At 40.2% G+C, this 27679-nt stretch overlaps 3 protein-coding genes across 5 annotated transcripts; 1 reads left to right on the top strand and 2 right to left on the bottom strand.

Moving 5' to 3' along the window:
* The first annotated feature begins 214 nt into the window (after positions 1-214).
* On the top strand, positions 215-25198 carry Prp16 (ATP-dependent RNA helicase l(1)G0007). 2 transcript variants are annotated; one of them, XM_017137567.3, is made up of 5 exons: positions 215-2099; positions 2459-2652; positions 22879-23791; positions 24288-24429; positions 24490-25198. In XM_017137567.3, the coding sequence occupies exons 1-5, from the start codon at positions 317-319 to the stop codon at positions 25085-25087; spliced, it is 3630 nt and encodes a 1209-aa protein (XP_016993056.2). In that variant the 5' UTR covers positions 215-316; the 3' UTR covers positions 25088-25198. The 2 variants fall into 2 exon arrangements, with proteins under 2 accessions (XP_016993056.2, XP_016993057.1); XM_017137568.3 differs by lacking the exons at positions 215-2099; positions 2459-2652 and adding an exon at positions 12340-12358.
* Positions 3320-11153, bottom strand: l(1)G0469 (lethal (1) G0469). 2 transcript variants are annotated; one of them, XM_070219258.1, is made up of 4 exons: positions 10155-11153; positions 6447-6625; positions 5824-5928; positions 3320-4970 (listed from the first exon to the last, which is right to left on the bottom strand). In XM_070219258.1, exons 1-4 carry the CDS (start codon positions 10792-10794, stop codon positions 4938-4940), a joined length of 957 nt encoding a protein of 318 aa, XP_070075359.1. In that variant the 5' UTR covers positions 10795-11153; the 3' UTR covers positions 3320-4937. The 2 variants fall into 2 exon arrangements, with proteins under 2 accessions (XP_070075359.1, XP_016993058.2); XM_017137569.3 differs by having other exon boundaries at positions 3321-4665.
* Positions 25095-27660, bottom strand: LOC108054552 (tenascin). The gene is made up of 2 exons (XM_017137571.3): positions 27141-27660; positions 25095-25702 (listed from the first exon to the last, which is right to left on the bottom strand). The coding sequence occupies exons 1-2, from the start codon at positions 27604-27606 to the stop codon at positions 25170-25172; spliced, it is 999 nt and encodes a 332-aa protein (XP_016993060.2). The 5' UTR covers positions 27607-27660; the 3' UTR covers positions 25095-25169.
* Positions 27661-27679: the final 19 nt, after the last annotated feature.

Genomic DNA, 27679 nt, shown 5'->3' with positions numbered 1-27679 from the left:
ATCACAAAATATATTTTTAGTTTGTATTTAAGCTAAGTTATGAGCCAATGGTGATCCTAAAAAATAAATTTTAAAAAATTATTATTTAACAGGTCTAAAACCAGCATAACGAAAGCTGTGACTAAAGAATTTTCTAGCAATTTCTAGTTAGACTGGCTGCACCGAATTCCCGCAGGGTGGCAGCTTTGGCGATCAGCTGTTAGCCGGCAACGCCAACGCGAGTGAATTGAGTGGTCTTCTTATTTTAGGGAAACGAGGAAAACTTTGCAAATAAATCCAGCTAAGAGCAATTGGAGGAGAAAACCCACTAGCAAGGATGCCCTCCGACGACGAGGAGGCCGGCGTCCACCGGCTGGAGGGCACCGTGGGCCAGGAGGCGCGCGGCGGCCTGGTGATCCGGAAGCCGAAGGACGCGGACCACAAAACCAGGTCAACTGGTGGCTTCAAGGTGCCGCAGGGATCGCTGCTGGGCCTGGACAAGCTGGCGGCCAAGCGGCGCGCGGAGAAGGAGCGCTCGGAGCGGCTGATTTCGTTCCAGGACAGCGAGTATGATGATGGAGGAGGAGGAGGAGGCTCCACTCCCCAGGGATCAGGAGGCTCCTCCACCAGCGAGTTTGCCTTCAAGAAGCCGGACACCAAGAGCTTCGAGAAGCTGCGCGGCCAGCTGCGCGAGCACAAGGACGAGACGCCCTCGCACACGGGCGGCGTTTCGGAGAAGGCCAGGGAACGCTTGAGGGAGCACATCCGGCGGGACAGGGATCGCGGTCGCCCAGTGGCGGCCAGCAGCTCCTCCTCGGAGGGCAGAGAGCGGGACAGGGATCGGGACAGGCGGGAGCGGGACAGGCGGCGCCAGCGGGACAGAGGAAGAGATCGAGATCGAGATCGGGATAGAGATCGCCGGAGCAGCCGTAGCAGCCGGGATCGCTCCATGTCCGAGCGCAGCGTGCACACGCCACGGGAACCGGGCACTCCAGGCGGCAGCAGCAGCGGCGGCGTCTCGAACAGCTCCTGGGACGAGGAGGAGGAGGGAGGCCACCGGAAGAGCTCCTCCTCCTCCGACTGGGACATGCCCACGCCGAGATCGCGTCATGGCAGCCAGTCGCGCGACTGGTCGGCGCGTCCCACGCCGGCGCATCGCTACAATCAGTGGGCCCACGACCGCAAGCGCAGCGGAGCGACGCCGTGGGGCGAGGATCCCGAATCGCTGGACCTTTGGGAGGAGGAGCAGCGGCGCCTGGATCGCGAGTGGTACAACATAGACGAGGGCTACGACGACGAGAACAATCCCTTTGGCGGCGGGGCCAATTCCGAGTATTTCCGCAAGCGCGAGGAGCAGCTGGAGCAGAAGCGAACCAAGAGAATCAGCGCCCAACAGCGGCAGAATAATCGGGACAACGAGCTGTGGGAGCGCAACAGGATGCTCACCTCGGGCGTGGTCACCTCGATCAGCGTGAACGACGATTTCGATGAGGAGGCGCTGGAGCGAGTGCATCTGCTGGTGCACCACATCATACCTCCGTTTCTCGACGGGCGGATTGTCTTTACCAAGCAGCCGGAGCCTGTGGTGCCCGTCAAGGATCCCACTTCGGATATGGCGCTGCTGGCGCGGAAGGGCAGCGCCTTGGTGCGCACTTATCGCGAGCAAAAGGAGCGCAGGAAGGCGCAGAAGAAACACTGGGAGCTGGGCGGCACCAAGCTGGGCAACATCATGGGCGTCCAGCGGCCGCAGGACGACGAGGACGCGCGCTTCGACAAGGACAACGACACGGCCGACTATCGCAAGGACCAGAAGTTCGCCGACCATATGCGCGACCAGGAGACGGGCGGCACCAGCGACTTCTCGCGCAAGAAGACCATCGCCGAGCAGCGCCGCTTCCTGCCCGTGTTCGCCTCGCGCCAGGAGCTGCTCAACGTCATCCGCGAGAACTCGGTCATCATCATTGTCGGCGAGACGGGCAGCGGCAAGACGACGCAGCTGACGCAGTACCTCCACGAGGACGGCTACAGCCGGCGCGGCATGATCGGCTGCACGCAGCCGCGTCGCGTGGCCGCCATGTCGGTGGCCAAGCGCGTCTCCGACGAGATGGACACCCAGCTGGGTAGGAGAACTGCACTCATTATAGGATAGGATTGATTATAGATACAAAGAATCTATATTTTTTTAAACTTAAATCTTATTTTGTATTTTATAGAACCATTTCTTATTGATCAAAGTTCGCTAAGCATCCAATTTAAGTAAGAATTTTGTATAACAATTTATTTTTAATCCAAATTCGCCAAGAATCCAATGCCTAAAATACGTTTTTGCATATCATCAGATAATTTTCTTTTTTAAATCCTGTCTCTATTTGGTTTTAAACTTGTCCCTCTGTCTATATAATAGTACAATATTACTTTTGTTTTAAAATTAAGCTCCTTAATTGTTTCCTATAATAATCCCCACTCGTTTCTCTTTCAGGCGAGGACGTGGGCTATGCCATTCGATTCGAGGACTGCACCTCGGAGCGCACGGTCATCAAGTACATGACTGACGGTATCCTTTTGAGGGAGAGTCTGCGCGATCCGGAATTGGACAGCTACTCGGCGATCATAATGGACGAGGCCCACGAGAGATCCCTCTCCACGGACGTGCTTTTCGGACTGCTGCGAGAGGTGAGTGTTCAAGAAATCAAAAGATAAGAATATAGTATGTCTGATTTGGATGAAAAGGTCCCTCTAAAATAAGGCTAAAACTTCAAGCAAAACCCCCTCAAAATAGAGCCTAAAAATTATGGATTTTAGTGATATTTTCACAAAATTTATTCAATAATATCGATGATTTTAAGTGAAAACACCCACTAATAATCGAGAAATAGCAAACTGTCGATATTTTTCAAGCTCTTACTTAAAACGTTAATTAAAGTCCACTAATTTAAAAATATTGAAATTTTGTATATAGAAAGTTTAGGTTTTAAAATCACAGCTACATGTTTATATTATTTAAAAATCATAGCCCTACTTTATTTTCTGGCTTAACTTCACATTCGCTTATCTTCAAAGGGTAGAAAAATGATAAAAATGAAAATGGGTCGGTCAGAAACTGAGCAATTCAATTAACGTTGAAGGTGATACTTTTATCTACTCGATTAATAGAGGTACATTTACTATCGCTAGCAATGTCAAGGTGTGTACCGAAGTATCATTTAATAATTCTGAAGCGATCCATTTAATAGCTCGTTAAAGTATTATTAAAGAAATAAACACAGATCCTTAAACTTGAGACTTACGTTGCATATTTACCTGCTATTCCTTAACAGGATGCCCAATTTTTCCAAAGAACTCGTTTCATTTTGTTTTATCCGTTGGTAAACATTTAATAATAATATAATAATATCAATATAAAGCATTTTACAAACGTTTCATATTCAAATTTCCTCACATTGTCGAAATGTATATAAGACTACCATAAATATTTTATAAATTGCTTAAAAAAGACAAAACTTAAACAAAATAAGTAATAATGTATATATAGCTTACGAACTACCGTTTTTTACTTTACTTTTTTTATATTTTCTTTTGTAATTTTGTAAACGTTTTTCTCATTTGATTTTCGTACTGTAAGAGTTCGTCGTTTTTTTCAGTCCAGTTTCCCTATGTACAAAAATATTTTTGTAATTTTTGCTTGGGTATTCTGTTTTTCTGATTTTCTGTTTCGGTTCTGAGTCGTCGTCTTGGGGTTTGTCGGTCATAAAGAGCTAAATACATAACGAAACATTTCGAATGTTTTGATTGTTTTACAATGCTAAATTATTATGCTGGCTACGTAGAGTTTTCGCTTGATTTTCGCCCTTTTTGATTCGGGCTTGCATATATGGTATATAATAGATCTCTTAATTACGCTTAAATAACAAAGAAAACAAAAATGTTGCCTTGCAATATATATATATGTATGTATATGCTTGCCATTCACAATGTATAAATATATATAATAATGTATACGTATTTAATCACATGGGAAAAAAAAACAAAAAATTAGGACAAAAAAAACAAACAAATATTTAATAAGTCTTTTCGAATTTCACAGTGTGTGTTGTGTGTCTCTCTCTCTCGTTCTGTGTCATAAATAGACAATTGTAAATACAAAAGTATTTGATAAATTGTAGCTCGAATTGTGGCTCGAGTTGCAGCAGCTTTACAATCATGGGCGGGACTGTAGTAGTGTTGTGACGTATGACGCATGTTTTGGATTTCTTGCTTTGCTCTGCTTTTCTTTTAAATATTTTAATTGAATTTTTTTCGTTTCAATAATTAATACTGCCAAAAAAGCCCTCCGTCGCCCTGATCTAAATTTTCTTGGCTATCTTTGCACTTAATACGTATATTTGCATTTGGTTTTTTCCACTGCCCTTGGCGTTCTTAAGCCATAAATTATCTTATCATCCGAATTTACTTTAATACTTGTTTGCTGTAGAAAATCGTTCTGTGGTCTCTACTCTATATAATATATATTATATATATAGGCATAGGTATAGGTATATATGCTTGAAATGGAAAATCAAGAGGGGCTTTCTAGTTGGAGAGTTACTAGAGTTACTTGGAGTGGGAATAGCATTTCTGCCGATTATTGAGCACCAACAGCATGCCCGCATTCATGCCCACGCTGCCCCATTTCACGCACTCCGACATCTGCAATATAGATTCGATTGTAAGACACAGAGTACAAACAGAAATACGTACGTATTCTCAGCTTGGCGATATATATATGTATATATATGGTATGATGAAGAGAAGGCTTGGCCGGAATTAAAGTGCCGGAAGAATCGAAAAACAGAGAGATCGATCTCGAGCCCCATTCCGAAATTCACTTTCGCCAATTTGCAATTTCTTTCCTTTCCGCCAGATAATCCAGTACAATTTACCCAAAACATCGAGCTTGCTTAGAACACACACACAAGGTCTCAACGTATGTGGGCTCCTTGAATCCGGAAAATCTAAATGAAAGAAAATCAAGAAGAAAAATATCTCTCTTTTGACGAAAATCGAAAATCGCAGAAAGCAGGCCCAAGATTTTTCGCTAGTAACATTAAATGGGCAGTTTGCAGTCTCACAGAAATATATAGGTATATAAAAAGATATATACATAATACAAAAAGTAATGCTTTTTCAGTACTGTAGCAAGATGATCGATCGTTTCTCTAACGAAATGTGGGGAAAGTGTGTGTGTGGGTGGTGTTGGTGTTGTGGATGCATTTTTCAGAGTTTCTACGGGTTAAATTGTGGAAATTCTCATCTAGGGTTAGCATCTCTCTTTCTTTTTGTTTCTGGCGAATATACATAAATGTATGAGCAAAGCAAGCATGATTTCCAAAGAGTCGCGGTGATGATGGTGCCCTAGTTTCCTCAATGCGTTCTTTTTAGTCCGTCTTTTTTTCTCACAGTGCATGCAGAGTGTTCTGAGTGTATGGTTTTGGTCAGTATGTTTGGTTTTTGTGTTTTTACATAGCTCTTTTCTTTTTTTTCTAGGTTTTTCATCTGTTTTTCATAGCTTTTAGCTGCTGCAACTACAACAATCAATGCATGTGGTTGGTTGGTGGCTTTTTGGGGGGTTTTTTGTGGCTTTTTTTGGAGGTAGTGGAGGATCAGGAGTAGCAGGAGGATCAGGAGTAGCAGGAAGAGGAGCAGGAGGAGGTGGTTGTGGCAAATTTTGGTTTCTGTGTCGGCGTTTCATTAGCATTTCATTTTCTTTTCTTTTTTTTGCTCCGGGCCTTTTGCTTTTTTATCGCCGGCTGGCTCCGCTTATCAATTGATCAGGTGCAGCAGCACGTGATTGGCACTCGTCGTTACCTGTCGCTTCCGCAGATCCTGCTGACGACTTCCGTATCGACACCAGTAGACGAAATGCTTGTTATTGTTCCACAGACTCTGCTTGGCCTTGCGCGCCACCGACACCTGAAAATAAGATTCAAAAAGGGTTAATCAGCTGATTTTTTAATTAAGAATTTTAAAAGAAATCTATAAAAAATCTAAACTGCTTTTTAGAAATGCAATTATTTCAAAGGGATAAATCATCTGTTTTTGGCATAAGAATTTAAAATAAATTTTTTTGAAAAAATATAATATAAAATGTAATATATAACAAAAATTTAAGTAAATATATTAAATTTAAACACGATATAAGTAATGGAGTAATTATGACAGGTCGATTCCATATTGCACACATAACTTTTAAAATTGTATTCATATCATTAAAAAAAAAATATTTTTAAAATTTGTTTAATATTTCCATTTGTTTTAGTAATTTACTAATTTGGTTTTGTTCTACCAATTAATTACTTTACATTTTCCCTTAAAAAATAGGTTTAAAAACCTTATAACATAATTGTAATCCCTTGGCTTAAATTTAAATTTATTTTAAAATAATTTACTTAGTTTTTTAAGGTTTTTTTTTTTTAATATTCCAAACCCACCTGATTGCGAATGTCCTTTTCGTTGTGCGGCACCTTCTCCTTGTCGGCGAAGTTATTGATGCGCAACTCCCATCCGTGGCTCCAAATGTCCGCCAGCTGCATCTTGATTAGTTTGTATGTGCCATTCTCGCGTATTTTCACAGAAAATATCTCAATGGTCTCGGGCTTGGGTTTATTGTCTGCAATCGAATGGGATTAGGAGAAATAAACATTAATTTAGGCAATTTGGGATTTCAATTTCCCTGGCAATTTACCAGAAACCCCAGAGAACAGGTGCATCTGCTTGCAATTGCAATATTTTGTGAATGTGTATGCATAAATGCCCCAACTCAATTCAGTTAATATTAAAATCAATTGATTTCAATTATCGATCATCAGTCGAAAGATTTTTCACAGACCTGCCAAGAATATTGATAAACTGTGAGCGACAAGGTGAAAAAATATTTAAACCATATATGGTTATGAAATTTTCTCGTAAACAAGGTTTTGGTTTTTCCTGGTATTATATGTAGCTTTAGGAACTCCTCATTCCGAATTCGGGTGACATAATGGCACACATCACAGGCAACCAGGATGATGATCATGGGGTGCTTAACTCTTTTGCTCAAATTGCTGATTACACAATTCGTTATAGCGTTTGTGATTTAACTGTCATGCAATAATTAGCACTCCTTAGTATTTTACACTCAGCCGCCTCTGCTTCTTCCTGCTCTAATGGCATTTTTCGGCTTAATACTATTATATGTTGACGTTCATTTGTAGCCATGTCCATCCAATTTGCAGGCATTTAAAGCTGTTTAGATCATTCAGTGGGTGGCTGACTGAATGAGTTGTTTGATTGTTGTTCGTTCGCAGTATTTTCGAAAGCGAATTCCCATAATTCCCATTATCTTACTAATTACACTCCATCAAAAACAGATAGAAAGGTTTGGATTTGGGTCGAAAAAAAATGGTAATGCATTTTCAGTGAGCTCATCTTAAATTATAATAACTTTTGAATGGTGTACAGTAAAAAAGTTTCTTTTAAATCACAATAAAAGTTGAAATTATAATGAATGGTAGCAGTTTTTGTAATTAAAGTGATCACTGTAAAAAAAGAAGCCCTGTCACCTGAGCCCCTCAATATATTTACGGATTTAATGCATGTTTGCCTTTGAATAATGCTCTCTAATGCAAGATAATCAATCAAACTTGATACTGCCCGTCAGATTCGAAAGAAAGGGTTGGTGAAGTGGTGTGGTTGGGGTAGGAGTCTTTTTGTCATATGTATGGGGCCATTGTAAATATCGTTGATAAGCACGCATGCGCAATTTAGAGCTTCGATTCGTGGACTCTTTAGCTCGTATATATAGTATAAATTACTATAATAGTAATCGGACAAGTGCGGGCAATTTGCCTTTGGACAATAATCAGTGGCTGGCCAAGTGCCATGGAAACCCACCGATTAGCGCCAGAATGCAGCGTTTTATTGATTGGACAAACAGCACTGCACTACTGAGCTCTTCGGTTGTCCAGAAAAGCCCCATTATCACGAATATTTACATATGCACATATTTGTCACATACAAATCAGGTTAAAATAATGGTTTCCAGGCACGGTCAGTCATTATCTTCAAGGTGAATCGAACAACGCACATGGCAACCTAAATTCTTAGACCCATTATAAAGGAATCAATCAAATCAAATCAATCTATCATTGTCTCTTTTGGTATTATTTTTTCGGTTAATTTGCAGGTGCAAAATTTAATATAAAAATAATAAATATTTGTTATATTTAAAATTGTTATTTGTTATTTTATCATTTAAAAAAAAAAAATTTTTTTTTAATATTATAATCTATATTTTATATCTTTAAATTATGTGCTATTTTTGTGACCCTGGCTGTTGCATATATTTATGCCAATGCACAACTCTTTCTCTCTCGTTCGCCGCACGTGTGGTGGGTTATAGGCCGGCTCACGAGATGCAACAATCGTGTGGGCGTGGTGGGTTATAGATGTGGCTGTGCAGCCAACTCACCACTTGCCACCCAACTCACGCACACAGTGAAGACCCGGCTGCGCAACCACACATACATAAATACATATATCCATAATCATAATCTCGCTCGCTTTCAACTTTTCACCTTCCCCTCCTTTCCCTCCTTCACTTCACAGTTTTTGTTGCTTTAACCACTTATCAGTTGTAGCGCGTCTCCACTGTACTCCACTGTGGGTGCTTTTAGTACAGTGGGAAATGTGCGTGACTTCAGGCACATGATGCAAAAGTGTTTACATTTTTCGAACTCTTTTTTGTTGCCTTTATTTCTTACTTTTTTTCCGTTTCTTTTGTTTAAACTTCGTTTTCATTTTCTCTTTTTTTTTGCTGAAAAGTTTGGAATGTTCTAGCATCTGTCGGCGCAGCATTGTGAATGCCCTCTGCCGACGCCGACTGCGCTGCCAGCGTCACATTTGATAAGCTCCTTGTTGTTATTGTTGTTCTTGGATTCTCTTTGCGATTAGATAATATACAGCCATGTTTGTAGGTGTGTGTGATGTTTGTTTATTGAATGACATTCTACAATTCCAACATTCTCACCCAAAAACCCATAGATTAGCTTAATGACTCTCTGACGTCTGAAGTTTTGTGATTAATCATCAGGTAAAAAGTTTGGTAGGTTTTCTTGAAGAAGAAACTACAGTGAGGCCTCAACTAGTTAAAAATAAAACCCAAAATTATTGGGGATTATCGGGAGAATTCTGTATGGAACATTTTAAAACCCTATATCATTTACGTGGGGGATTAACATTTTTGTTTCTGCAACTCCATACACAATTGCCTTTGCATTAGTCAAGCCATGATAATAAAAGATAACGAAAGAAATTCACAAAGAAATAATAAATCCCAGTAAAAATGCATGTGATCAGGGGAGTTTAAACTAAGGCTATTTGCACCTACTGATTTAGTACTTGGCTAAGTGGATGGATTGCATATGTATTTAGCTAATAGATAACTCTACTACAGATGCGGATTTCGTCAGAGTACGTAAGCGTAAACATTTTTACCCCTTTTTCTCGTATCTCAAATATACGACCGTTTTACCTTGCCCTTACCTCAACCTAAAATCGTAAAGTCGCGATTATTTTCCCTTAGCTAAGAGTTCATAGTTTTATACAAATTCTTGAAGAATTAAAAAATTACTAAATACTTTAACAAAGTTATACACCTTTTGTCACTTAATCATAAAATGATCTCTGTATAGTAAAAAATTAAATTTTTTATGAAAATTAAAAAAAAAAGCTTTTTTAACCTATTTTTTGTTTTGTTTTGTTGTTAATGGCATTTTAACCAAATTTTTGGTTGATTTAATAGTAGTTACTTATTAAATAGATATGGATTTGATTAACCTGCGCATTTAATTTTTAATGGAATATTATTTACTTATCAAAAAGATATGAGAAGTGTAAATATGCAATTGACCTGCGCATTTAGTTTATGGTTGAATATTATTTTCATATCAAAAAGATATGAAGAACTGTAGTTGATTTTTTTCCGGGTGTTTCTGTTGATGTTTTTTTTCTCTAGTTGATTTTTTCTGAGTGTTTCTGTTGATGTTTCTTTTTCTCGCTCAAAGAGTAGGTTCTGTTTGAACTTTTTTTTGTGTATTTCTGTAGGTTGTTTCTCCTTGATTTTTTTCTGTATTTTTTTTCCCCCCACACTTTGCACTCACCTTTGGCCACCTTGCAGAGGACGATGCCGTACCAGGAGGCGACTGGCGTCTCGTTCTCGTCCTGCGTCTCCAGGAAGCTGCTGCCGTTGCGCGGGATGACCAGCCGCGGTTTCGGGCTGTGGTTCTGGATGTGGATTGGTGGGGTGGTGGTGCTCATGGTGGCGATGGTGGGCAGGGGCGGTGCGCAGTCGAGCTCCTCCAGGGCGTCGACGTCGCCGTCGTCGCGGTCGGCGGCTGCTGCGGCCGCTGCTGCTGCACTGGCCGCCGCTGCCTCCGCGGCGGCGCTGCTGCGGATCTCGACGACGAAGCCGCACTCGACGACGGCGCAGAAGATGCGCTGCTCCTCGGGCTTGAACCACTTGGATTCGCGCAGCTTCTGGACGGCCACGCTGCTGCCGAAGGTGACGCCGGCGACCTTCTGGTGGGCGGTGGGCGGCAGCAGCAGCCGCTGGCCTGTGGTGGGATTCTGGTGCTGCTGCAGTGGCGGCGGCCAGTTGGAGGTGGGCGAGCTGGGCGCCGATTGGGAGTACCCGCCGCCGCCGCCGCCGGTAGGTGGAGCCACCGCTGCCGCCGGCTGGTTGTTGTGCCCCTGGAGGGGCCACCATTTCAGGGAGCTCACAAAGCTGTTCGAACGGTTCATTTTGTGGGTTTGTGGGCGCAGGTGGGCGTGGGCCCCCAAACTTTCACTCGACCAATGAATAAAAAAAATTGAAATTCACTTTTCCGCGCGTTTTCCGGAAAAACCTCTTTTTGGCGTTCGCTTTAATTTGTCTCTGTTTATTTACGCTTCGATTCGCTTCTTTTTCTGTGCTTCTGTTTCTTTTGCTTTTTCTCGGCTTTCAGTTTTCAGTTTTCAGCCACACTGCACGAAGTTCGAGTTGTTTCGGTTTTTGGGTTTTGGCTTCTGTTTCTGGCTTTTCGTGTTTTTCGCTGCTGCTTTTCTGGTATTTCGCCTTATCCGCTCGTCGGTTTGCTTTTTACAAATACAAATGTTTTCGGGCCACTCGCTTTATATTGCTCTGCCCGAGCTCTGCCCGCCGCTCTGCCGACTGCGCTCTCTCGCTCCGCTGCATTCCGCTCTCGGCTTCGCTACGCTCTCTTTACGTTAACAGTGCGAGAGAGAGCACGCTGTAATGTTGGATTTCCTACAGCATAGTGGGCACAATTATTTTTTCTGGTTTTGAAAACAAGCCTTATGGGGTAAAAAGTTAAATAGTAACAAAAAATGTACTTCTATCACTAAAAATACTTAACCACAAATGTTACTAGAGAAATCGGTGTGGAACAAAAATAATAATAACTAAATACTACTATTAGCAACATTTAAAACTACTATAAATTCCAATTTGATATGGACAACAACTACTGTTCGCTGTAACAGCCCATTCGCATTACAGCCCATCGAAGACGGCAAAAATAAACATGAAATTCGTGCTTACATCGCCACCTTATTAATGTCTTCTTTTACACAAATTGTAAATAAACCAGCATGGATCAGTTTTTCATTTATTGTAATGTTGTACTGGCAAAATATAAGTTTTCTGAAAAAATATCTTTAACATTTTTACCTTTTCCAATTATTATGCTGTAAATCTTTTTATTTTGTGGCTATTTATTAAAATCCTTGATTTTCAATCAGAAATGATTCACACAGATTGCATTGCAGAAAAGTATCCACAAAATAAAACCGTTCTCAATGCTATTTATTTTAACCGCAACTGTATTGTTTATTGCGGATTTTGTGAATAATAAAATAACATAAATACGAATAGTTATAAGATTCAGACACCCGAGGGACTTGGTCTAAAGATAAATAAACGGAGAGCGGAATTATTTATAACCGAAGCCGGTTTATTTCGGAGAGAAATCTCGTTTTGGGGCTCTCGCTCCTGCTCCTCTCTCGCGTCTTCTTGAACCGTGGTGAGTATGGGAGCTCTTTTCGCACAATGTGCATTGCAAATTATCTAGACAATTATCTATTTCACGGCGATTGAGCTCATATTTCGATCCTTGTTGGGATCGTGGGGGCTATATCGGTATCCTTCGTGAGGCTGATTTATGGTACTTTCGGGTACCGCGATTGTAATCATTATTAGTTTGGTTTTGCTAACGTCGCAGTTGATTGTCACGAACCAACAGAACCATCACTGAACCCCACTTCAAGCACCCATTGAACCGATTCGCCAATACGTCACACAAACCAGGTAAATTGATTGATGTGAGGGTTTATGGCTTATTGGTTAATGGTTTGTTTTCGACATTGCTTATTGGGCAGATCCCGAGTCCCGGGATCCCAGCTGGGACATGTGATCAGAAGCACAGGTTCTTACAAACACTGGAAAAAAAAATGCCTGTCAATTGGCATTTTCTTTACACAGTCAGAATAATATGGTATTTGGTCTCGATTATATCAAATAACAAGATGGAAACCCCAGGTCGCTTTTGCCCCACCCTTGCCTAGAAACAAATTTTTTCTACACAAAATTCGAAATCATTTTCTTTACCTTCCGGCTTCCGCTATTTACATACATAGCTTTCTCACTTATACTAAAAGTGAAAATATAGTAGTTCCATTGTTGATTTTCTTTGCGAAATTGCAGAGAACCAAGAGAAATGATTGATACAAAAATCGCAAGTTTCGGAGCACCTAAAAATAAAATTGCCCGCTTTGAAAATGGGAGCACAGATGATATTTATATTTATAGCAACGCTAGAATATTTCGCTTGTGCAAATATTTAATAGTGACGTGTTTGGTTGTCGGTCATATTAAATTCACTGTTCACAACTCGAAGATAAATTTAGTGAACCTTTTTCTACTACTTTCTGGGACCAAGAGAAAACTTTAGGTTACAAATGCAAATAGAAAAAAAAACGTAATTTCCAGAGTAATTGGACCTGTTCGCAACTGACACATAATTACCTTGAAATTTCTGCAGTAATTAAACGCAGCCAGAGTCAACAACCACGCACATTAGTTAACGAGCTTTTCCCCACCCAAGTTCTCTTGATTTTTCCTATTTTTTTTTTTGCAATTTCAAACAATGCAGTGCTTCACAACAGGCTAATCGTATTATCAGATGGCCAAAGACCCCGTGTGCCCCCTCATAAACTATCGCGGCCCTTAAGTAGTGCAACTACAACACAAAAGAGAAAATGTGGAATTTTTATACCCATTGATAGTTGACTAGGCGGGGTGTATTGCATTCGAGCGATATTATGTGTAGGTTTAACTAGAAGTCAAAATATATTTAAACTAATTAAAAAAAAGCTTTCTCGTCATTCTTGACTAGTTACAGATGATACATATATTTACTTATGTTATAACTTATAACAAATATAAAAAAAAACTACCTTATGAAAAAAAATTTTTTTCTCATCTGATGATTTTTAGAAAAGTTAAGATGGGTAATCTTTTTCTAAGAGTTCCGTAAGTAAATGATTTTCTTTTTTAAAAAAATTACTCTTAAAAGTACAAACATATATTAAGATATCATAGTTTCGAATTGAGGATTTTCCAATAATATTTTTCTCTGTGCAATGCTACAAAACGCTGCATCCAGTGGATCGATATCGAGGATGGGGGAAAAGCGACGAGTTTGAAACTTTTCGTAGTGACGTAGTCGCAGTCGCCAAGTTTGATTTCTCAAGAGTGCGTGTGAGTGTTTTTTGTTGTATTATTTTCGGTTATTTTTTTCTCGCAGAGGAGAGTGCGTGTGTGCGTTGTCACGTACAAACATCGGAATCGGTTCCATTCGACTTTGGGAGGGGGTCTCCGAGGGGAGAGAAGACCGAACACCCGACTAATTTGACCCATTACCGCGGCTGCCAAAGCTTTAAACTGGGCCAAAACAGCAAAACAGCCAGCTGAGGCAACAGAATCGAGAAAATGTTTCGGGTCAGCGTCTTTTCATCGGTTTTTTTCTTTGGGTTTACTAATTTATTATACCTTATTCTTTGTGAGATACATGGTAAATATCGCAAGTGGTTGGTAATTTAATGCTATTACAAGCCCAATTAAATACCTAGACATTTATCGGCCAAGGATATCGCTTTATGGTATGCAAATGCTATTTATTATTCCTAGCAAACAAACAAATTTGATAGATTCTGTGATAATGAGTAATTTTATGCCTGCTAAAAATATGAATGAAATCTATTCTATGTATAGCGCAGCTATCTTTAAATTGTTTGCCAAAGAACTTATCATTCGTGGTTATTTAATCTGGATCTTCATCGTAGAAGTAGTTCAAATGCTCTGCTCATAAGGTTATTAACATTTGTAGGTTTATTGAAAAAAACTTTTTTCTTGAAATAAATGGATTTTAATGATTAAAATATTAATGATTCTTAAAAAAATATTTTTGTTGATTTAAGAGCATTTTAAGTTCGACTTGGTAGCGTATTAGTTTATTTTTCGTGTCTTGTTTTCGTTTCAAGTTTTTCATCTACTCTTTTTACAGTCGGCGTCTCGCTGCTGTCAGCTAAAAATAGATTTTGCAACTCGCTGTTTTTGTTGTAGATTGTTTACTGCTGTTGTTGTTGCTGTTGTTGATTTTTCTCCATATCTATTTATAGTTTTAACCTTGGCTGTCGGCGGAAAACGTCGTGGAGAATTTGAAAAGTGGCGAGTGGAGGATTGGGGAGGCAGGTGGAAAGGGGGGAGGGACTTGGTTATTGTCTATTGGCGGGATGTTCTGGGCTTCTAATTAGCGAAGCCGGTCCAGTACAACAACCCCCCTGGCCCACAGACCCGACATATTTATAGTGGGGGTCAAAATAATAGCACTTTTCATAAATATTACTTTTCATCAATATTACTCTAATTTTTTTTTAGTTGTAAAGGAATTTTTAATATTTTACACCTCTTAAATATGTAGTTTTTATTACTATTTTTATTATTTTTAATATTATTATAATTTAAAATGATTGTATTTAACATATTGTAACATATTTTAAATGTCCATGATTTACTGCCTTAGTTGTTTTTTTGTATATTTATTATTTATCGATTGATTGCTATTATTCTGACCGCAACTGTGTCAGTTCCCCCTGCCAACCACCTGCAGTTTCTCTAATTGCAGTGCATTTCGCTTATATTTATGTACCTTGCAGTCTTGTTTTTGCTCTTCTTGTTGCAAATTGCGCAATCAAATTGAAGGGGCATGTGTGTGTAGGTCAGTGCCTCATAGAAGATACTATTTTTTGGCAAGAGAAAAAATCAAAATTTTAATTTAAACTTTAAATAAATGTAAATAGTTTAAAAATCAATATAATATTATTTGTACACCTTAGGGAGATAATTAGGCTCTAACACGATTCTGTTTTCTTTTATTTTTTAATATTTCTGCCAGACTGGAGTGTTTTTAAATTCTAGTGAAATTTGATAAGATTGTTTAACACTTTTCTTGCAGTGTCACGAACATGGGCTTTTGTATATATTTCGATATAAAGGGTATTTAAGCAACGTCACGTTTTCTTCCCAGTCATGTGAATTTATTTACTTGCCATCGTTGTCTGTAATTTATTTTAAGAATTTGTGTGCTGGTTTTTGAAGAATTTGAGTACTTATTTCGAGTATTATGTACTTATTTTTGAGTGTATTTGTTGATAAGATAACAGTTACTCACAAGGGGACTGATTCAGCATTTTGTGGGCGCTTTTTTTTTGAATGGAAGTGGAAAGAGTATTTCCCTGGCTGCTTAACATTTCGTATTTTTGTTTTTCCTTGCGCAAAATAAGAGAACAAGAAATAGCCACCTGAGCTGCTCGAACCACCTGTATTTGTTTACCTCTTTTGTGGTTGCTGTTGTTGTTGTTGTCGGTGCAAATGCACGGGTTGCATAAATAATTAAATAAAAATTAAAAACAAAAGAAATATAATGAATGAAAATCGAATAAATAAAACTAAGTTGGGGAGCTTAGACCCAAATGACAAATGGAATCCGCCTACGTGCGCCAATCTATCCATCTACTTAGGAATCCACTCGCTTATTCACACTGCCTACTATCTATCTATCTACATATCGACTATCTAAATACATAAATACATATATCTATTTGCATGCGGAGTATCTGTGGCAACGAAACCCAAACCCGTTTCGTTTCGTTTGGGGACTTAAAGGCTTCGTTTTGCGCATTTTACCGGCAAATGCCTTCGCAATCTGGTAATATCCAGACTTTGAGCTCCAGCCAGACCTCAGACATCCGTTTCGCCTCCACTCTATTCTTCTATATTCTACTTTTTTTATATTTTTGTTATATATTTTAGTTCACTTTCTTTTGTCTACACAACCCAAAAAGAAGTTTATAAACAATTTACCGGATATGTCCCATTTTTTTCTTTTTATGACTAATGGTATTCAAATAGCATTAATAAACGGTATTCCATATTAATTTCTCATATAAAGACTAAAACCTGTTGTTACATTGTAACCGTTGTGCACATAAATGCAAACTGGATTCGATTGCTCAGTTGGATTTAAAGAGCTGGTTTACCTCTTTTCATAGAGTGTGTGTTTTTTTCTTGGCCTAAGTTCGTAGTTAAATATAGAGATAATCGTCTGGAACTGAAGTAACTTGGCAAGGAATTTCAAAATGGGGGTTTTTAATTTAAAAAAAAAAAATTTTTTTTTAATTTATAGATGTATAAAGTGGGAAAATTGTATCGATACTTATACATAAACAAAGCTGAATTATTTTTATTATTAATCTATTATTAATCTTAAGCTACAAGAACATCAAATATTTTTCTTTCTGTGTTTTCTTGTGGTGGGCGGTAGGTTCTTCATGGGTGATTGGTTGGTTGACTGGCGCTTCAGAGGGCGACAATCCAAAGTTCAAGCCCGCGACCCTCTGATGGAATTTATAGATATAGGTATAGATGGGGGTAAACAAACAAATGATGAGGATGAAGGTATGGTCAGGGTACGGGAACACTTTCAATTGAGTGCCTGTCTAGTTCGTCTGTCAACGGGAACGAATAACAACAACGGCATTCACAATGTGCCCCAGGTCAAAGCTTTTCAAGCTTATTTGATAGAAAACGCAGAATTGAATCTCGAGACGTCAAAAGACAAACAATAGGTAGATCCACCCTATAAGAAATAACATCCCCATTCCATAACGGTTTTAAAGAATGGATCTTAAAATAAATGGATCTCAACCAGTTTTAAGCTTTCAGTTTTTATTGCTACCAGTGTTAAAAAGAGAGAAATAGTTGGTAAATGTAAAAAAAATTGTTTTATCCTCCTAAGTTAAAGCTTATGACCCCCTCTCGGCCCCCTCTGCCTTTTTTTTTTAATTTATTTTTGATGGCTATTTTCAGACATTTTATGGTCATGCAAACGAGACACGAGCACAAAAACAAAGTGAAATAAAAGACAATTCAGACAGATAAATGAAAATATGCTAAAAAGAGTTGTCGCTCAATTTGTGTTTTTGTTTTCGGTTATTTTAACAGCAGCCGGCGAGACAGAGCCGCTTCCTGGTGAAAAGCGAGGGGGGATTTATTGGGGGGACTTTCGTATGGCGGAAGGACCTGTTTAACAGCTGTTTGAGACCCAATCGAATAATAAAATAAAACGAATAGCTACACTCAAAAAACTGATTAAAGGATTTTTAGAAAAGAAAAGTTGTTCCCCAAAAACATGTATTTATGTTTATTAATATTATTATTTGTGTCTATTTATGGTTTTTCGTAAATGTTTTTCCTAATAATAATCAGAACTTTTTGGAAATAAAAATAGTTGCAAATAAATCCCAAAAACATAAAATTAATTTGTTTTTATGAGTGTAGAATTGAATTATTTTTTATTTCGCCGGCTCTCTCCTTTTCTTATGCTCTCTCCCTCTTGGGGACACTCTCTCTCTCTGGCAATCTCTCATGTTTTCTCTCTCGCTGGTTACAGTGTATTCACCTTCGCCATCTGCAAATTGAAGAAAAGTTTGTTTATTTTTTATTTTAATTTTCTGTTATCTTTCAGCTTTTGCACACAACTTGTTGTTTGTGGGCGACGAGAGTGCCAAAATGAAAAAATGCAAATTCAGTTCGTGACTGTTTTGATATTTATTCATTGAAATTTGTTGACTTGCAAATCGCATGGCACTTTTTCGAATATTCGCCTTTTGTTTTCTTTTTTTATTTGGCGGATTTTTGCTGGTTTTGTTTACATCGTGCGCTTCGCTCGGTTTATTTGTTTTGCTCGTAGTTTTTTGCCAAAAAGCCATAAATTGCTCTCTACTACGTCACAAACACACACACACACACGTGCAATTTGTTGTTGTCGCCACACCTCCAAAAGCCACCAGCAACAACAATAACAATAAAAAAGCATCGTATACTCACCACACTGCAAAACTCGGTTCTCTCTCTTGCGGATTCTGCTCTCTTACTCTCTCGCTCTCAATTGCTCACTCAGGACTTTCGTCCCCTTTTCCCCCCTTTAATCACCCACTTTTCCATTTTTTGCTCTCAAAAGCAGTAATTTTTTTTTGCTTTTTTAGCCGACTTTTCGAATAAGAATTTTACAACTTTAGCAGATTGCAATATTCCTAAAAAGATTTTTCGGATGTTGAATGATCATAAAAGATACAATATGTTTTATTGCTTTAGCTGTTTATTTTAGGGGTTTTTATAAGTTTTGTATTAATTGAAATTATTTTAAATATTTTTTAAAGGTTTCGACATTTTATCGTATCAACTCCTCGTAATTTTGTTAAATTTTATTATTTATCTTTACTATTATAACCAATCCTAAGATTATTTCATATATTTTATTTTTTTTTTAATAAAAAATATAATATATAATACCTTACATTATAGGTTATAATTTATATGTAAAATATCTGACTGTACATATTATTTCGCACATTGTTCAGCCAACCGTATCGAGTATATTTTTCAAGTCTCGCCGGGATCAGTGGAACTGAGGTTCATCAGACTCGCATAACTCACGCGCCACCCACCAACTCCCACCGCCCATAAACCCCCCTTTTTCCGCCCACCCCAAATCACCTAGCCAATGTTCAAATTCGCATCCAGCAACCTCGAGAGCAAAACGTTTTCGCCTCAATGCAAACGCTCGGTAAATTGCATCTGCGGCATTTATAATTACCAACATACAAACGCTCGTACATTTGTAATTTATATTCGAATTTTTTTTTCTGTTTTTCTTTTTTTTTTCTACGCATAGAAAGAGATATATACACACGATTCCGTTGGCGCCAGGAAAACGTTTGCCTGAATTACAACAAGGCTGTTGTGTTTTTGTTTTTGGGGGCCAAATGCCGGATCTTCTATAAGGCCAAATAGTCGAAATAATAATCAATAATAATGATGTCCGAGGTTCAATCCCACCCACTAAAGACTTCAACTTAGGGCAAAGAGTTCAGAATGGATCCCTTAATATATCCCTTTCCTCTAAAAGCTAGTAAAATTTAATAAATTCACAACAAGGCAAGCAATTTAAGTTATTTAGACAAAATACACCCATCCCATCAAAATTTTGGGTTCTTAAGTCCTATGCTCGCATGCTTGTTTACATTCCTCAGTGTTTGTTTTTGCACCATGCAAATGGATTGTTGTCATCTTGAAACTTTTTGGCAATGTGCCGATGAGAAGTGAAATGAAATTAAATAAAATTCATTTAAATTCGTGGCATTTTTGATTGGCAAAAGTGCATGCAATTTCCTGCTCAATATCATCAACATAAGCAAATAAATATTTTCAATCCCCCATATTGATGGGTTCTTTTTTCGCTTTTGTTTTTCTTTTTATTTTATTGTGGCTTCGTTTTCATTCTTGATTAAATGAATATTTAAGGGCATTATCTGCTTGAATTATATTTCGTTTTCTCGCCAGCTTCCTGTTTCTATAATAAGATCATGTGCAAATGAGATATGGAATTGTGCAATTTGTTTACATTCTTACACCTAATGGGAAAACAAAGTGCATTCAATTATTTTGATAGAAAGAAGAGAAGTTTAAACTTGAGTGGTCTTATCGGGATCTAAAATTGAACCGAACCCATACTAATACTAATATCAATAGAAATATAGGTGGCGCTCTAGCTGATATTATTTTACGACTTCGATCGAATTAGTCGCAATATCAGTGGGTCGACGAGTACAATGGACAACTCATGCAGATATAGAATAAGTAGAGTAGAGCTCGTGATCTTAGTTAGTCACGGCTGATGCGACTGATGAAATAATGCCGAAACGATCCCCCTCCTGGTACTCCTCGTAAAGTCGAAAGAAACGGAAAGTTACCTCGGTGTACGTGCATTTTCATACTATTTGCACTCCTATCAGCTGGCCTGAATCGCATATAAATACGAAAGTATTAGATTGTATTCTTAGTTTAGCCCGCTTGAATATATTCTTACAATGCCTTACTATACAAATTCAACGCCTGATTAGCGGGTGGGCTCGTAAAACACATGACCACAGAGACGTTAGTTTAATCGGCGACCTTGAGATAGTGATTGGGAAGTGAGATAAAAGACAATTAAACGACGGCGTCCGGAAATTGGGACTTTTAGATAGTGGTACTCGCAGAAATAGAAGTGCAGTTAAATGGCATTGTAAAAGTATTAATTACCTTGCACTTGAAGAACAAAGTCCCGAGCAAAAAACCTTTATAGCATGAAAAATATCCCTAAGTTTCAATAAGAATTCAAGTTTTATACCCTGTGTTGATTACATATCTTAATATTTTATTAATTATTTATTCGATATTACCGAATTGCCACTGTACTTGTTGGATGTTTATTTACCCCATTATGGTATTGCGATTATTATTATATGGTGATTTATATCCGTGCAATATCTATTGAAGAATTTCGCTTATATTGCCAAATGAGCGATAAGCATGCATGCATATATGCATTGTAAGTTTATCGGTTATCGCACTGACTATCGTAATTACCGTTAACGCCCACCTGACGTCATCTGCCGAGATAATGAGATAGTGAAACCGATGTTACTGTTACTCATTATTACTGGATTCTCTGGATCTCCCTTCAATAGCATCATAAATATTGCGCACAGAAACGAACCCTGTTTGTATGTATGTTCCATAAGTACGTATGTACATATGTAGGTCTTTTATATGCAAGTAGATAAGCTGCATAATAAACCGCATTACGAGTGGGTTGCGAATTGTGGACCTGTGGGTGGTGGGTTCCATTGGACAGGCGAAAGTTCTTCTAATGCGCAGTGGAATTTGATTTCAGATTTGGATGGTAATCGGTATGAATATGTAAAATGTATGTAGGATGAGTCAGATCTTCTTATTCCGAAACCCTTAATGTTAATTGTTTCTAAGGGTGAAGTTCATTATTCATAGATTTTAGGATCTCTTTCAAGTATGGATCCAAAATTAATCTCAACCTATTAAATATCATCTTTGCTCCCTTAAAGAAAAAAACCATATAAAATCCCCTGAGCTCTCATTTTTCAACCGATTTGCTTGGGTTTCTTGGATATTTCTTTGAAAGCGCCTACGTGTGTGTTGTCACGTCCGCCTTGAACTCACCTCACCCCAACCCCCCACCCACAGACCAGAGAATTCACCACGAGCCGAGTCAAAAGCCGAAGTTTACAAACCCGAGGACTTAATTCTCTTTTTTTCCCAGCTCATCCTTTTTTTTTTTTTGTATGGTGAGTTCGCTCAGTCGCGCTCTCCGATTTCACCTCTGTCCAAAAGTTACTTGTGGAGGCAGGACTCGCTGAACAAAATTGCGAGAACAACTCGAAGAATCTCGAGGATTTCGTACCCAGTACTTGTAAAATCAAGGGGTATATTTGGTTTTCTAAAATTATAATTATAATATTTTTTGTTTTGAAAAACCATCTGATATCTTTTCAATCTCGGGATAAATAAAGATATAAAACTGCTTTTATTATATCATAAATTTGCATTGATATACATATGTTAACCATCTTTTCTATACATAATCTATCAAAAGTTCAATAAATCCCAGGGTATCTTCTAGTCGGGCTACTCTATTTTCTTAAGGACTCCTAGTCACTGAGACGCCTTGACCCACTGCAGGGTCAACGACTGCAGCGCAAAGCTGGACGGGATGTGGGTCACATTTGTAACTGTTAGCCGCCTTTTGGACCCCCGCTGTGCTTCATCGCAAAAGTCCCATGCCAAAAAAGGCTTTTATTCCCTTCCCTTAGTTACGTGTGTCCTACTAAAAAAACAGTGGGACCTTAATATCACGTAAAAATTGTATTGGATCGAAAAAAAAACCTAACTTAAAACTTGGACATTTAAATATTTATTCACCAGGGAACTTCTGAGAATTTTACATTTAAATAGATTTAAAAATTTGGCTAAATTAAAAAAACCCTAACTTAAAACTTTAGATACTTATTTAGATACTTTTTCACCAGGGAACTTTTGAGAATTTTGGGATGGGGCTATAATATCACTTTGCAAGGCCAATGTTATTTAAACTTAATTAAAAATAGTATTACAATAAAATCCTAACTTAAAACTTAAACATTTAACTATAAAACTACCACAAACTTTTGAGAATTTTGTATAGCTAATTACATTTAAATACATTTAAAAATTGTCATGAATTTAAAAAACCCTAACTCAAACCTTGAGCACTTAACTACCATTTCACGATGAAATCTTTACATTTTCGGGATGTGACTCTAATATCCCCTTTGCAAAGCCAACGACTAACCCAAAGTGACCTATTCCAGATTGTGGCCCGGCGACATGACCTCAAGCTGATCGTGACCTCCGCCACGATGGACTCGACCAAGTTTGCGACCTTCTTCGGCAACGTGCCCACGTTCACCATTCCGGGGCGGACCTTTCCCGTCGACGTGATGTTCAGCAAGAACACCTGCGAGGATTACGTGGAGTCGGCGGTGAAGCAGGCGCTGCAGGTCCACCTGACGCCCAACGAGGGCGACATGCTCATCTTCATGCCCGGCCAGGAGGACATCGAGGTGACGTGCGAGGTGCTCGAGGAGCGGCTGGCGGAGATCGAGAATGCGCCCCTGCTGAGCATCCTGCCCATCTACTCGCAGCTGCCCTCGGATCTGCAGGCGAAGATCTTCCAGAAGTCCGGCGACGGGGTGCGCAAGTGCGTGGTGGCCACGAATATAGCGGAAACCTCGCTGACCGTCGACGGGATCATCTATGTAATCGATTCCGGCTACTGCAAGCTGAAGGTCTACAATCCGCGCATCGGCATGGACGCCCTGCAGATCTATCCCATCTCGCAGGCGAACGCCAATCAGCGGAGCGGTCGAGCCGGACGCACTGGACCCGGCCAGGCATTCCGCCTGTACACCCAGCGGCAGTACAAGGACGAGCTGCTGGCCCTCACCGTGCCCGAAATTCAGCGCACCAATCTGGCCAACACGGTGCTGCTGCTCAAGTCACTCGGCGTCGTCGATCTGCTGCAGTTCCACTTCATGGACCCACCGCCGCAGGATAACATCCTCAACTCGCTGTACCAGCTGTGGATCCTGGGCGCCCTCGATCACACCGGCGCCCTCACCACGCTGGGCCGCCAGATGGCCGAGTTCCCGCTCGATCCGCCGCAGTGCCAGATGCTCATCGTCGCCTGTCGCATCGGCTGCAGCGCCGAGGTGCTGATCATAGGTAAAGATGATTTTACTATCTGGTGGAATAATGATTTAGGAATATATTTTGAAAGTTTCACAAAGGAATTTTGAGTAATTTAGAAGTTATACACGTTTAAGGACTGGAAATGTGTTTTTCAAAAAAGTATTACATCGATCATTGTGAAACTTTTACAGAAACGTTTCTAATAATATTACCCACTATATAAACTTACTTTTTATTAACATTTTTAAATGAAAGAATGAAAAAGTAACTTTTGACTTTAATGGATTGTTATTGAGTTCAAATATATTTTATAGGTTTTGATATTTAACTAAAATATTTCTCTATAAAATAAACTCATAATTAAGGAATCTATATAGCGATAGGAATTTTTTGTAAGCTACATAATCTCCCTATAAGCTAAAAAATGATCAAAAAACAAGCAAAATTACCTGTTCTATAAGAATATTTCCCCCTAAGATCTTGAATACTAGTATTGATTCCTTGTTTCCCCTTTTGTAATCCAAAATAGTGTCCATGCTGTCGGTGCCCTCGATTTTCTACCGCCCCAAGGGACGCGAGGAGGAGGCGGATGGCGTGCGCGAGAAGTTCCAGGTGCCCGAGTCGGATCACCTGACCTACCTGAATGTCTACCAGCAGTGGCGCCAGAACAAGTAAGTTACCCAACAATCCCCGCTAGAAATCAAACTAATTCCCTATAATTCCACCCACAGCTACAGTTCGTCGTGGTGCAACGAGCACTTCATCCACATCAAGGCGATGCGCAAGGTGCGCGAGGTGCGGCAGCAGCTGAAGGACATCATGACGCAGCAGAATCTGAGCGTCAAGAGCTGCGGCACCGACTGGGACATTGTGCGCAAGTGCATCTGCTCGGCGTACTTCTACCAGGCGGCGCGACTGAAGGGCATCGGGGAGTATGTGAATCTGCGCACGGGAATGCCCTGCCACCTGCATCCCACGTCTGCTTTGTACGGACTGGGAACCACTCCCGACTACGTGGTCTACCACGAGCTGATCATGACCGCCAAGGAGTACATGCAGTGCGCCACCGCCGTCGATGGCTATTGGCTGGCCGAACTGGGACCCATGTTCTTCTCCGTTAAGGAATCTGGACGCAGCGGGCGCGAGAAGAAGAAACAGGCCGCCGAGCATCTGAAGGAGATGGAGGAGCAGATGCTGAAGGCCCAGCATGAGATGGAGGAGCGCAAGCAGCAGGCGGCCGAGCGAGAGGAGCAGCTGGCCGCCAAGCAGGAGATCGCCACGCCGGGCAATGCCACGCCCCGCCGCACGCCGGCCAGGATGGGCCTTTAAATCTACATTATATTTTAAATTCAACAAGTTTTTGCTATATTTTTTTTGTGTTTTGCTATACCCTTTGTATAATCTACGTATGCTAATAAAGAATCATTGTAAACTGGAGAAGGAGAAGGGGTAATAGGAGTCGCTTTCCCAGGGCGCCACTCTCCACGAAGATGCACCTGTTGTCCTCCAGTCGATGGGTTTCGCTGCAGCTGCATTCGCCGTATTTGCAGACCATTGAGGCAGCTGGAACTGTGAGATTCTCCTGGGAGATTCGCTGCATCCGGCAGTCGCCATCGTGGTGACAGAGGGCGCCAAAGGGCACGATGGGTTGGCAGGTGATGCGCTGCTTCTCCTGCTCCTGATCCTCCTGCTCCTCCTTGGACATTTTAGGATAGTAGGAGGCCCCACAGACGCAGAGATGATCCAGGCAGCGGCCACCCGGGCCCAGGTGAATCTTGCATGGCGAACTGTGCTCGCAGCTCTCGCCGAATCCGGAGCCACCGATGCACTTGGTCATGTTGTGGTTGTGCACAAAGTGCGCCGCACAGCCGCATTTGCCCAACTTCGTGAGGCAAATCGAGGCGCCACAGCTGCCACAGTCCTTGTCCAAGGTGCATTTGGATTCTGAGGAGAGAGGAATTGGGATTTTATTACACAACAAATTTATATATTTAAGTGAATAATGTTTTTTCGATATGATAATTATCAAAATTGGGATGGCACTCATTTACAGGTAAATGATATTATACAATTTTGGAAAATATGCCATATTCTTTTAATATTTCAAGATCTTTAAAAATATGTAAATTCTCTAAAATTTAAATCCGAAATTTACCGGAATTTTATAAAGCATTTGAGATAATGTTTTCTACAAAATAATTTAAATAATTGGATTTTTTATTGGCCTAAGATCGCAGCACATTTAATTTCCTATCTGAACATTTACGTTTTTTTATTAACTTGGCCTCAGATTGATAATTATACCCGTTACTCGTAGAGTAAAAGGGTATATTAGATTCGTGCAAAAGTATGTAACAGGTAGAAGGAAGCGTTTCCGACCCTATAAAGTATATATATTCTTGATCAGGGTCACTAGCCGAGTCGATCTAGCCATGTCCGTCTGTCCGTCTGTCTGTCCGTCTGTCTGTCTGTCTGTCTGTCTGTCCGTATGAACGCTGAGATCTCAGAAACTACACAAGCTAGAAGGTTGAGATTTTCCACACATATTCTTTGGCTTCCTACGCAGCGCAAGTTTATTTTAGCCGAGCGCCACGCCCCCTCTAACGCCCACAATCGCCCACTAACGATTTTAAAATGGGTCCTGCGCCCACATCTTTAAAAATTTCCGAGAAGTATAAATGCAATTTTGTTGTGTATATTTATACCTATCGAAATGTAGATGACATTTTTCAAATCGGACCATTCATTAAAAAGTTATACGCAATCAAAATTTATATATCTATCTCCCTCGCACTCCCTTTAGCTGAGTTACGATTATTAGTCGGGACACCAACCAACAGCGTTCGCACTCCCTTTAGCTGAGTGACGGGTATTAGATAGTCGGGACACCAACCCGACTATAGCGTTCTCTCTTGTTTTAAAATGAGTTAAGCTCGATTCTCGATACTTTAGATGAGTCATCGGCTTCTATGATTATAAAAAATAATCCTTTTTAAGGGTTAAATTTTAATATAATGTTTCTGTGTTATTTGATATCGGGGATCGTAATTATTAGAAGCAATATTAAAAAGATTCTAAGTAATCAATTTTTTTTCGTAAATAAATACAATAAAATTGACAATTAATCATTATTTCTGAACCAAGTCAATTAAAAATCTTAAAATCATAAATTTTAAAAAGTTAATTTCATTATTTCTGAACCAAATCAATTAAGAATCTTAAAATCGTCAATATTAAAAAGTAAATAAAATGAATAGAAAAAATATTCCGATTTTAAAAATAAAAAAATTTTTATTTTCGGTTCCTGATGAATAAATATATTTATCTTTGGACCTTTGACAGAAAGGTAGCCTAATTAATTAATTTCTCGCAGTGTACTCACGCAATACGGCCAGGCAGTGGCCCTTGTGGAGCTCGAAGTTGGCGGGACAGAGGCACTGGCGGGCGGAGCAGGAGCTGAAGCGCTCGGCCAGCTGGCACTGCCGCTGGAACTCGCAGGCGCCGCCCAGCGGGACGACCGCCGGCAGGCAGCGGCGCCGATCCTCGCTGGGCACGAAGCCCTGGGCGCAGAGGCACTGCTGCCACTTCACGTGGCACAGGGCGTCCGGCATGGGACACGGACAGGGGCCGCCGATGATGTTGGTCACCTTCTCCTCCAGTGGCGCACAGGCCACCCGCTCGCCGGAGCCACGTGCCGTGCAGACGCAGGTGAGGTCCACGCAGCGACCCCTTTCGAACTGGGCGCACTGGGCGTCCGAGGTGCAGGACAGCTCCAGCAGGTCCTCCGCCCGGAAAACAGCCGGAAGTCCAGCCAGCAGAATTAGGATCCAGCTGTGCATCGCCTGCATTTCGGTTGATCTTGGGTCGATTCGATGCACGTTGGACGACTGCGCTGGAAATCAAACCGTTACCCGTGGACCG

Source organism: Drosophila takahashii, chromosome X (genome assembly GCF_030179915.1).
Source record: "Drosophila takahashii strain IR98-3 E-12201 chromosome X, DtakHiC1v2, whole genome shotgun sequence".
In the NCBI taxonomy this organism is placed as follows: domain Eukaryota; kingdom Metazoa; phylum Arthropoda; class Insecta; order Diptera; family Drosophilidae; genus Drosophila; species Drosophila takahashii.
This window is presented reverse-complemented; position numbering and strand designations above follow the sequence as displayed.